Source organism: Castor canadensis, chromosome 18 (assembly GCF_047511655.1).
Source record: "Castor canadensis chromosome 18, mCasCan1.hap1v2, whole genome shotgun sequence".
Lineage (NCBI taxonomy): Eukaryota > Metazoa > Chordata > Mammalia > Rodentia > Castoridae > Castor > Castor canadensis.
In genome coordinates, this window is record NC_133403.1 from 27358547 (window position 1) to 27371047 (window position 12501).

Genomic DNA, 12501 nt, shown 5'->3' on the forward strand with positions numbered 1-12501 from the left:
TGTTTTAATACCAACATACTTAGGTATAGGATGAGTCTGGGAACCTTGATTATCATCTGAATGTCTTAATAACAGCCTCTCAAAAGCACTTTTGCTTCAAAGGAAAGAGGCTATTCACTCAGAGAGTTGAAATTGGCCTAGCTCCCTTCCTCCACAAGTCAGTGCACCTTCAGGAGATGACTACAAAGGTTTCTCCAGAGAAGCCCAACACTGGGTGCTTTTCTCTTCCATCTATACACATGTGTGGCATATGTAGAGTGATCAGGGCAGGAAAGCTGAGAGAAGCATGCTACCTTGTTATCTATACAACTGAAGACAACACAGGAAGCATGGATCCATTTAGTGACTAGAAAACACTGTAATGAAAGACAAAGAAGACTCAGACTCTACCATACTGTATGAGCACCCTTTGGGGAAGCAGTCTTTATTTGCATTTTGATAGAAACATGAAAAAAAATGCTATAAGAAGTTGACATAATGCTCAGTCCCTTTTTGAGTGACTTTTCTGGGGACAAGGTCAAAGAAGCAGAGTAATGAAATGCAAAAACTGAAATTGCCTGTGATTCACCTTAGAAAGTAAAGAGTATGGCCTGACTGCAGTCATTCCCCAAAGTGTCTTTGCCCTTCATAGATGCTGAGTAAACAAAATGACAAGCTTCACATGAAACAAATGTGATGTCACCTATACTGGCCTTGTGTGCAGAGAAAGAATTTTGGTCAGACCATGACAAAAAAGGCAGATTGCTATCAGGCATTAAAAGTACAACTCTTTGTGTTTAGGAGCATCTTCCTGGCAATGCTAACTATGATATAGACATTGGCTGGAATAGTTTGTATTTCTCTTCCTATCCCAAAAGGAGCGTAATAGGAAATAGATGCAAAACAGAGAATACCAGGTGATTTCAGTGCAGCCTGTGGGAACGAATTCGTGGGCCAGAATGAGAGTGCCCTCGCTGTATTCCACAGGGGTCTGTATGTTATATGATGAGTATTTACAGGAGGGTTAGACAAAATAGTTAACTACTAAAGGTATCCAAAAAAGGCCTGAGAAAATCTGGTTAAAATGTATAACCTTGTATTGCTACTGATGGGAGTAGTAATTTTTATCTTTTAAAAATAATAAAAAGATTCTGTTAAAAAATATATTTATCCAGAAAGATGTTGATTTGAACTCTAAAAAGCAATGTGGAATCATCATTTTCCCTTTTGAATGAGGAGCCATTGCGTTCCATGTTAGCTCCCTTTCTAATTTCAAATTCAACCCTTTCAAGTAGAACTAGGATGTACCTAGTTCTTCCTAGGCTTCTTCATAGAAATCCTTCACTGGAGCAAGCCTAGAACACACACTTAGTTTGGCTTTCTGCTCTTCCACTATTTTGGCCAGCTCACCCACTTCAAAAACAAGTCAAAGGTTCCTCTCTCTGCTCCTCCAGGGACAGCTGCCTTGGATTTAGCCTGGAGGATCCTGCTCTCAAAGGAACTGCCTTTACAAATTCAAATCAGATCCCCTCAATACATGGAGCGAGGTGGTTTAAAACTATTAGTAATTTTTAAGGCTAAGGCAACATCTGTGGTCATTTGTATCTCTTAATTTGATGCAAATAGTTAACCATAATCTAAAATAGATCCTGTACATATCTCCTCTTTAACTTTAGCTGGGTGTGAAAGATATGGAATAAGGTGAAAATGGAAAAGAAATGACAATGTCCTAGAAACCCTATAGAAAGGTAAAATAAAGAGTAGATCGGCACAACCCATTTCTTTGGTGAACAGTTAAGGAAGGTCTCAAATTCTCATAAACCACTCTACAGGGGCTGCTGCTGCTGCTCTCATATAGAAAAGCACCCTGACTCTGCAATAACTTGTTTTGTTATCACTTCCGAATAGAAATGTATCTACTAACCTGCAGGGATTGGGGTTTTGTCTAAAGCTGGTAGTAAAACTGTGACCTGCAAGCCAATACAGATAATGGAAAATGATGGTGCTCTCCTCCCCATAGCCTGGAGCTGGGGCTGCCAGTCCCTCTCTCCACTCTGGGGGCACCTAGAGGGCTGGGGAGTCGATGGTCCTGCACCTCTGCAGAAAGAAGGGGCAGCTGCCATCTGCACAAAATGGAGGCCCTTCAGTTCTGGGACCTCAGTGGACACTCATGTGCAGCCCATAGCCTTGCTTTGTGCAGTCTGTGGACAGAGAGGTCTATTTCTCAGTGAGAGACAGCTGTAAGACTTGCTGGAGCTCAGCCTCCTCCTCCTGGAGCCGGAGTTCCCGTTCCTCCAGCTCTTTGGCAGAGAGCTCCATGGCCAGCTGCAGGTCACTATCAAAACGACTTGACTCACTCTGAGCACTGGGGCATGGGCCTTCTGTGTTGGTGAGGAGACTCTCCTGGATAGCCCTGGGTCATAAAATGGGAAGAAAAGACACAGCCATTACTATTCTTCATCATAGCAGTGCCAGCAACTGCATTTCTTAATGACTTACCAAGTGTACACTGTGCCAGGCACTTTATATGCACAATGCTATCTAACCCACAGGAGTGTAGGTACTGTGCACAGGTAAGAAACCTGCCCAAGATCACCCAGCCACGAGATTACAATGCTGTGAATTGAATTTGGGTCTGTTTTGAAGTAAAACCCAGGTTCTTGATCTACAGTTCTCATACATGCCTAATGTATAGGAAAATGCTCTTAAAATGAAAAGTTGCACTTTTCCCTTAAAAAGAGCTTCTAATCACTTTTGTAGCTCTTCCCCAAAGTGTCTTCACTTTTAAAATTGTATTACTATCCCACTAGAGGCATCAAGATAGACATTCATAGTGGATCAAACCTATCAAAAAACATCTACCCATTGGTTTTTCTGCCAATGACCCTGACCTATGCCAGTCAGCACTTCTATCACCCCTTCCAAGAAAGGCATTATCAAGAAATTATAGCTAATTAATGAGTAGCTGACATAAAAAAGAAGCAGGAGAGCTAACACTTAAGTCTCCACACATCTTGGGTCAACTTTGGTTTGACAAGAGCCACATCATCAAGAGTAATGTCACTTACCTCTCATACTGGGCATCGTAGCTGTGTGTCGGGCTGATCCCTCCATTTGAAGCTGGTCCTGCAAGTTCCTAGCAAAAACAAATATAATGGATAATGAATACTTCTTAGAAGGAGTAGGTGTCGTACTAACAAGGAAATGAAAAAAGTAAAAGCAAAATTAAAAATACTTGCATGCCTATTATTGATAATAGGCATGACTTTGAGTTACCTCAAAAATGACACGGAAGTATCAGGTCATATAGAGTATCAGGTGCTACCCTGATTCATGGCCACCACCTTCGCATACTTTTCACATAATCTATTAACAGCTAACCTTGGACAACATCTAAATGGACAAAGCAAGTAATTCTTTTAGGGCAAGATTAGAAGATACAATTCAGTATTTGGCTACTCCCTTTGTCAAAATTTATATCAGCAAGGCTTCCATATATACTGAGGAACAAAGCTAATCTCATTTACATATGGAAGGGGCTGACAGAAATGTCTAGGATCTTCTCCCAGGAGCCTCCAAAAGAGAATCTGCCTGCTCTGTAGTGTTGCCTTCAGCCCAGCAGCCTCAGAAAACCAAGTGGGTCTGGGAATGGACACATAGTGGTGACATGGGGAAGTTAAGGAGAGAGATTCTAAAAATAAAATCAGAAAGTCAAAAGCCTGAGTGAGTTCAAATGCTGAAATGTAGGGCTTAGCAGTCCCATCAGGACAGAGGCAGGAGCTACTTCACTAAAGAATTCCCAAAGCACTCTACAAATACCTGCTAATGAAGAACAACAGAAAGAAGAAACCAATCACCAATCAAATGGATAGCAAGAACCCAGGACCCAGCAGAGGGTGGAGAAAGCAGACCAAAGTCATTGGAGTAGAGCTAGGAACCACAGGAGGAAGGGTGCAGGAGTTGAAGGTAGGAGAGGAGAACCTCAGGTTTCAGACTGTTGCATGAGGTCTGGAGGAACAATGACACGAGACACTAAAAGGCCAGGTCTGTCCTGTCTTTAGCTCTACTTTCTGCTAGAGATGCAGAGAGTATGAGGTAATACCTTCAAAAGGGACTACAACACTTGAGTAAAATAATGTGTACACAGAGTCAACAACCATTTTTATCACATACTTACTGAGCAACTATCATAGAATTTTTGGTCTTCCTTGGGAAGAGAGTTGGCATTAAACTCCATATCACTTCCTTCATCTAATACTACTGACATATACATTAATATTTCAAGAAAAGTTAACCTGAAATCATTGTTTTAGCACTAGAAAATTATAAAGCACATCATGAAAAAAAAAGTTATAAAAAAGAAAAATACACAATTATTAGTTACATGAGTGAGCAAAAGGAAAAGCCTTTCACCTTGTCAATGATGCTGACTGGATTATGCAGATGGTCTCTTACATAACAAGCTTTTATAAAAGTTCAGTGCATAGTTTAAAACAAACGTGCCAAAGTTAACTACAGTAAGTCTTTGGTTAGCCAAAAACTGAGGCCAAACCGGAGAGTAACACTCCAAGTCCTGTCACTGATTCTGGCAAACGCACCTGGCTCCTGCTGGACTCCAAAAGGCTCTGCTGGATGGCAAACTGCATTATCTCATAATCTTCATCTTGCAAATGCACATTTCTGCCATTGTCTTGAACATGATAAGATTCCGGAATTTCAAACACAGACTGATCAACCTCAAAGTTTGTGACCTGGGAAGCTGAAACACAAAATGCCAATGTCTGAGTTCATTACCATAAACCTAGACTCTTAACATTCCCCCCACCAGGCAGGATTTAGCTGTGTAGCTTAAGCTGACCTTGAAATCACCAGGCTGGCCTCAAACTTGGGATCCTCTTGCCTAACGTCCTGAATGCTAAGACTACAGGAATGCCCTTGGTCTTCTCAACTTTTAAGGGGACAAAAAAATTTTTGAGATGGGTTCTTGTTATGTTGCCAAGGCTAGCCTTGAACTTTCAGACCCAAGAGATTCTCCTGACTCAGTCTTCCAGGTAACTGAGACTACAATTGTGTGCCACTACATCCAGCTTAAAAATTTTTTTTTTTAATTTTAAAGTAAAGGATCAGAGTGGTAACAATGAAGGTTTGTTATTATGGGAGAGATTTTTGAAGAAGAATAAGACAGTAAAATGTAATTTGATCTTTCTTAATGAACAAATTAATGCATAGTCATAAAAAAATACAGAATAGTGTAAAATGAAAACTGAAGATTTCTCTCTATGTACCAATTCTATTTCCAAACTCCAGAAGTGGCCAGGGTTTACTTGTATAACCCTGAGGACTGTGATGTATGTATGCCTGATGTGGATAGGCGTGTGTGTGTGTTTGTGTTGTGTGTGTGTGTGTGTATACACACATAGTCACACCAATTTTTTTTTCTTTTTTATTAGAAAATATGGTAAACATATAAGAGTATATAAAATACCTGACATTTAAAATAAAAATTACTGTAATAAAACAAAGGCCTGCATATCTTTCACCTTGCCTAAGAAACAAAACATACGAATACCATACCCAGGGTACACTCCTTTTAACAATACCTCTTTCCTCCCTTATATAAATTAACACATAATTCAGAACAGCATTTTTCACTACCTATCTCTCCTGAGGAGTTTTACCATACATGCATAATCTGAATAATTTGTTTAGTCCATTTTTAAACTTAATATAATGGAATTATGTGGAACTTACTCTTCAAATTGACTTTAAATTAAGCACTGTTTTTGAGGTTACCAGTCTTGATGAACTCAGCAATAAATTCTTATTTTCACTACTGTATGTTATTCTCTTATATTAATATAACACAATTAGCATATTCTATGATCTCGGGATTCAGGTCTTCTAAGATTTTTGCTATTGTGAGTAATGCTGCTCTCCATTATTGGGGTTTCCAGATGCCCACATACGTACGATTCTGTGGGGTATACACCTAGAAACTACGAGGTCATAAGTAAATACATCCTCAATGTACCAAGCAATGCCAATTTTTTTAAATTATACTAATTTTCCTCTTCCTGCCAAGAGTGGATAAGTGTTCATTTGCTGCACACTTTTAGGAACACTTACTATTACTCAACTTTATTGCCACATGGGAGTATAAAGTTGTGTATTCTTGTTGATTCCAGTTTTTTGTTTGAAGTTTTAATTTATATAAACTAAAATGCTCTTTTAATTCCTCATACTGGTAGACCAAAAGGAGAAAAACATGACCATCTCAATAGTTGCAGAAAAAGCATTTGACAAAAATCAATACATAATAATGGTAAAACTCTCTACAATGAGTTTAATCCCCAGCACTACAAGAAACAAACAAAAACTCTCAACAAACTAGAAGTTCAAGAGAAGAATTTCCTCAAGCTAATCAAGAACATCTACAAAAAAACCTGCAGCTACCATCTTATTTAATGAAAAAAAACTCTCTTGTTCTCCTAAAATTATGAACAAGGCAGGGATGTCCATTCTTACCACTCTTACTCAATTTCCACTATATGTCCTATCTAGTCCAATAAGACAAGAAAAAGAGGACTGAAGGTGTCACTCAAATGGTAGAGTGCCTGCTTTGCAAGGACTCCGAGTTCAAACCCCAGAACCACCAAAAAAAGATGGAAAAAAAAAAAAAACCCAAGAAGAAAGAAAAGGCTTAGAGAATGTCAACGAAGCTGGGAGGTGGTGGCTCACACCTATAATCCTAGCTACCTGGAAGGCAGAAATCAGGAGGATAGCAGTTTGAAGCCAGCCAAGACAAATAGGGCTGGCGGAGTGGCTTGAGTGGTAGAGCAACTGCCTACAAGCATGAAGCCCTGAGTTCAAACTCCAGTACTGCCAAAGGAAAAACAAAGAATGTCAAAGAAGAATTAAAATTATATTTATTCACACACAGACAAGACCATATATGTAACATACGGGAGATATAGAATAGGAAGAAAACCAAAACATGAAAGCATTTGATGTCCCCACTCCAGAGGAACTAATACAGAAATCTTAAAGCAGCAGAGCTTAACATGAGAAGGGGATCAGGAACCAGTGTAAAGATCAGTTAGAGATGAATCAGCTTGGGTTGTAACACATTTGTACATGGAAGCAATATTTGGAATCTCTCTGTATAGCTGTCCTTAACTAGCAAAAATGCTTCGTCTTCCTTATTATGCTTATGTCTTCTCCTCAACAAAATTAGAGATAACAGCAGAACAGGTTCTGCCTGGAAGTGGCGGGGGGGAGAGGGGGGAAAAGGGGAGCAGGGGGGAGAAATAGCCCAAAAAAATGTATGCACATGTGAATAAATGAATAATTAAAAAAAAAAGAAATTCTAAGGAAAAACTTAAACAGCTACCAGAAGTCAAGTGAATTCAATAATGTTACAAGACACAAGGTCCAAATACAAAAATCAGTTATATTTCTACATACGACTAACTGGAAAATTAAAAAAAAAGAAAAGAAAAGAAAAAAAACCACTTAAAATAGCATCCAAAAGTACACACTGGGGCCAGGCCTGGAGGTGCACGCCTAGAATCCCAGTTACTTAGGAGGTAGCGGTAAGGGTATCACAGTCCAAGGCTGGCCCCAGCCAAAAATAAGAGACCCTATCTGAAAAATAAACTAAAGCAAAAAGGGATGAGGTGTGTGACTCAAGTGGTAGAGTGTCTGCCTAGCAAGTGTGAGGCCCTGAGTTCAAATTCTAGTACCACCTATTAATAACAATTATTATTAGTTATTATTAATTGGATCAATGAATGGCAAAGGAGCATAAGGAAATGTGGAAGCATCTGAAAATGCTGTCTTGGTGGTAGTGTTTAAACAGATGCATACATTTCTCCAAACATACTGAACTATCACTTTGGGGATTGAACTCAAGGCCTTGTACTTGCTAGGCAGGCACCCTACTGCTTGAGTCACACCTCCATCCTTTTTCCTTTAGTTACTTTTCAGTTAGAGCCTTGTACTTTCTGCCAGGAACCAGTCTCAGACCTCAATCCACCTACCTCTCTCTCCTGAGTAGCTGGGATTATAAGCATACACACCACACCTTGCCTACTTGCTATCTTTTTAATAAAGTGGCATCATATATATCTCTTCCGGTTTCGATATGAAGTATCCCCCCAAAAGGCTCATGTGTTAAAGGCTTGGTTGCCAGCTGGTAGGCTTTTGGGAAACAACTGTCTCATGGGAGCTCTGACCTAATGTGAGTGGATTAATCCACTTATTGAGTCATAATTTGATGGCATTATTGGAAGGGTAAATACTTCCACAGTTGGGGCCTTGTTGGAGGAAGCAGGTCAGTAGGGACATGACCTTCAGATTTACATCCTGTCCTGGGGCCCTCCCTGTCTCTCTCTGCTTCCTGGCTGCCATCAGGTGAGCAGTTCTGCTCTACCATACCCTTTGCCACCATGATGTGCCTCATCACAGACTCAGAAACAATGGAGCCAGCCAACATGGACTATCACCTCTGAAACTACTGCCTATGAGCCAAAATAAATCCTCCTTCAGTTTCTCTCAGTTATTTTGTCACAGAGATGAAAAACAATATAATATCCCACAAGTTGTTTTTTCATTTAATCTAACTTAATCTAAATTTTCTCTTATCCAACATAGATCTACTTCATAAGATAACTCAATTTCAAAATGAATAATTAGTATAATGACTGAAACATAAATACTTTAATCCCAAAACTCAATTTTTATTTTACCTGAGTCAGCCTGGGTTCCTTCCATATTCTGACTTTCTTCAGCTGTGCTACAGCCATTAACATTTCCAAATGTAATCCGTGCATTTAAGACATGAAATAAAGGAATTTCTAACAAAATAAAAGACTTTATAAATTTACTAAGAATAATAATAATAGCAATCATTCACAGAGTGTTTACTAAGCAGGCACTATGTAAGTACTTTTGCCAGTATGATTTCATTTTATCATCCTAACAGCTTTCCCCAATATACAGTTATGTAAACCAAGATTCTGATTCAAAGAATTAAGCATTTTCTGATTCACTGTCATGAACATACAATGACCTAAAATTAAAATTCCTCATGAGTAATATGTATTATATATAGCATTATGAACACTAGCTCAGGCCCTAAAACATATTTATATACCAAATGATCTTGATGTCAATTATCTTCTTAAATTACTACCTAGTTTAAAGTTTCATTTAGGTCAGGTTTAACATTAAAACAGTAAGTCATAATTTTTAGGCCTTTTTACATCTGTCAGCACCACCTATAACTAGAACTAATGGCTAGCAATCACTTAATTGTGATAGCAAAATGATCCAAAAATTATGACACTTCTTTAAATCAAATCAAACCAGAGAATAATTGTGACCTTTTCAATTATGTTTGTTGTATGCTACCTGTACCTAACATGTTCCAATTCTGTTAAGTACATTCTATCACTCACAAAAATGGGTAGAACCTACAAGTGTCCTTAAGTTTAACAGTACCTATTTTGACAGGAAATCCAGGTGGAAATTCCAGTTTGATGAAATCTCTCAGTCTTGCAAAATGAGCACTAGTTCGAGCCATGAGGTCAATAATGGGAATGACCTGCTCCACAAGGGAAAGGGGAAACTCTTCACACATCCACAGCATTGCTTTAAACCTGCAGGATTTAATGGAGAAAAGACTGAAGCTATTCCCCCAGATGGGAAGAGCAGAGTAGACGGCACCAGCCTCCTTAACTGCACATGCTTCCTACTTATCTCTTAAACTCAGAACTACTCAAGGACAAGAACCATAAGGCAGGCAGATTACCCTGAAATCTGGCAGTTAAAGTCGAAATCTGCATTCTGACCTACTCCTGCAACAGTGTTAACCGACAGCAAGCTTGAAGAAATTGATAGCTAATGGAAACAGGCCAATATTTGTTGGCAGTAAAAAAAAAAAAAAAAAGAAAGAAAGAAAAAGAATTCCTTAATCTATATTCTATTTGGAAAGACTAATCAGAGGAGCAATCTACTGTTAGCTTTCATCATAAAAATTATTTTCAAGGGAAAGGGGCAGAAGAATGACTAAACCTAATACCTAAAACTTCTGAGACAATGCATAAATAGAAATGACATCTGAATCGCTCTTACTTTTGTGTTCTAATTGTCAGCTCTTTTGGCCTTCCAATGTCCCTGTCTTTCAGATCAAAGTCTTCATCAAAATACTGGTCAGGCGTGATGGCTGTAGGGTTGTTTGTGGTGGCACACTCTGTAGTGAGATCCTGCTAAGAAGAACTCAGAAGAGTCAGGAGCATCAAATGATGCTCACAAGTGGAGACTATGATACTCAGTCTCTGAGGTGAACAAGTTAGCCAGGAGGTTCTAGTCACTACATTTTTATTATTAAGTTATTGCTTGGAATAACAAGTCCAAAAATGTGTTACAACCTACATGGCAAGTCTAAAGGATTGCCCAACTTAAAAATGTTTCTATACTCCCCTTTGTATTTTTATCTCCTGATTACAGAAAAGAAAAAGAGACAAAAACAAAAATATTTCAAAGTGTATGAGATTTGAGTCTAGGAGTTTAAGTTCTGTCTCTGTCATTGCCTAGCTTTGATACTGGAAAAGAAATTTCATTTTTCTGACCTTCAATGATGCCTACTGTACCAACTGCATATATGTATTATGAGAATCAAGTAAAAAAGATGTATGTTAAGATGCTCTGTTACATTATAAAGTCTTGAATCTCTTTTAAGTGCCATGTTTATAGAGAGACCCCTCGTTTATAACCAATGAGAGAGAGCACCTGATTTCTGTAATCATACCCTTTCTCTCAAAAGTCTTTATTTTCAAAGAGTCACTCATCTAACTCTCTTCCAAACGATTATCTTAGTCCAACTTGGGAATTTTAACTTTTTCAAATACAGTGGCCTGCTCAGGATCCAGTAAATGCCATCACAAGCACAGACAATTGATTCTTTTCATTAAACTGCTCTGAATGCATGGTGCTTCAACTTACCCCTTGAGCACCAAACTGGTGTTCCACAGTCCCCAGCAATGATTCCAGTGGGTTCCTGTCTGCTACAGAGGGGGAAATGTTTAATGTCTAATAGTAAATCTTACTTGTGACTATAGAAAAGTTCCTCAAAATATTTTAAAGTTTTTGATCTAAGCTACCTGCATTAGAAAACACAATTATAGTCAGGCTGGTAAAAAATCATCCACAAAAACAATTTTATCATTTAGAGAACAATTTTTATTAGGATTTCTAAACTAGAGGAACAGTTATAAGAATTCAAGCAGTATCACAATGAAACCCATTATTTTGTACAATTAATATATGATAATTAAAAAAGAAAAAATAATTCAAGAAAAATAGTGGAAAGAGTCAGTGGGAGTGAGCCAGATTCAAATAATCGAACCCTGGCCACTCACTATCCTATGCTCTGGGCCTCAGTTCCCTCATCCTCAAACTGGAGCAATGGTAAGTTGAGGTGTTGTTAGTAGTTAACAGTTACTACATGCTTACCATTTGCTTCAGATGCCATTCTAAAGGTTCTCAATAACTCTATGAAAGGGCCAAAATCATCTCCTTTTCACTGCTGAGGAAACTGAGGCACAGCAGGTATATAACTTCACTAGCGCTAACAGAACTAGGGTAAGGCAACCACCTACTGAAAATGTTATGGCTCAGAGCCCAAGTTCCATCCAAATTTTTCATCATCCTGGTTCATACTAAATCAATCTTTCCAATGATAATATCCTCCAATATCCTCATCTACCTTTTTTTGGCTGAATTCAACAACTGTCATAACACCTAAAAGAAACCCTCGTGAATGGCTTTAATTATAGCCAAAGCCAACTATGGGTAGACAATCCAAGAAGTAGTCACTCTAAGAAAATTTTTATAAAAAGAGATTAGGGTTAGGATTAGCATGTCCCAATAACATGAACCCCAAACTTAACACTCTATAGACTAAAAAAACAGAATAAAAAAGGAGGCAGGGAATGGTAGTAATTACCTTTATATCTCTTTTTTTCCTCCTCAGTCAAATGTTCTGTTCGTATTTTAGTTATCACGCTCACATTATTCACTGTGTAAACCTTAAGGGATGTGTGTAAAAGAAAACAGTGAAACATGGAATAGAAACTCAGAAAATAAGCATAGCAAGAGCAAGAATGCTAAAGCAAAAAAAGAAAAAATATATATATAGTCCCACAAAATTAAAATGAGAAATGGTTAACAAACTTTAGGATCCTTCAGAGAAAATACACTATCTATTTAGAAATGCAACAGCAGGTATTTTCCATATTTGAAAGTTTAATACCAAGGAGTTGACAGTGAAAAGCTGAATCTTCCTACTTGCCCTTCTTATTGCTAAACTGTCTCAAACAAATGTCCTAAATAGGTTTCTGACCTGGGTATCCTATTATACCCAAACCTGTCTCCTACACTTCCTGAGCTGTGGTAATTTTCTAAAAGTGTTGACTTAGACACCCATCTGCTGGGCAGAAGGAAAAGGGATGAACACAGCTT

At 38.4% G+C, this 12501-nt stretch overlaps 1 protein-coding gene across 2 annotated transcripts in view; it reads right to left on the reverse strand.

The window, feature by feature from the left end:
• Positions 1–392: 392 nt before the first annotated feature.
• Positions 393–12501, reverse strand: part of Ankrd13a (ankyrin repeat domain 13A) — a 33440-nt gene continuing 21331 nt past the window's right edge. The window contains exons 8-15 of one of the 2 annotated variants that reach the window (XM_020159770.2): positions 11987–12068; positions 10984–11045; positions 10114–10244; positions 9481–9638; positions 8727–8834; positions 4578–4738; positions 3048–3115; positions 393–2392 (exon numbers count right to left, since the gene is read on the reverse strand). In XM_020159770.2, the coding sequence (XP_020015359.1) occupies positions 2197–2392; positions 3048–3115; positions 4578–4738; positions 8727–8834; positions 9481–9638; positions 10114–10244; positions 10984–11045; positions 11987–12068 (966 nt within the window). In that variant the 3' untranslated portion in view covers positions 393–2196. Of the gene's footprint in view, positions 2393–3047; positions 3116–4577; positions 4739–8726; positions 8835–9480; positions 9639–10113; positions 10248–10983; positions 11046–11986; positions 12069–12501 lie in introns of both variants that reach the window. The other variant, XM_020159768.2, reaches the window with a different exon arrangement.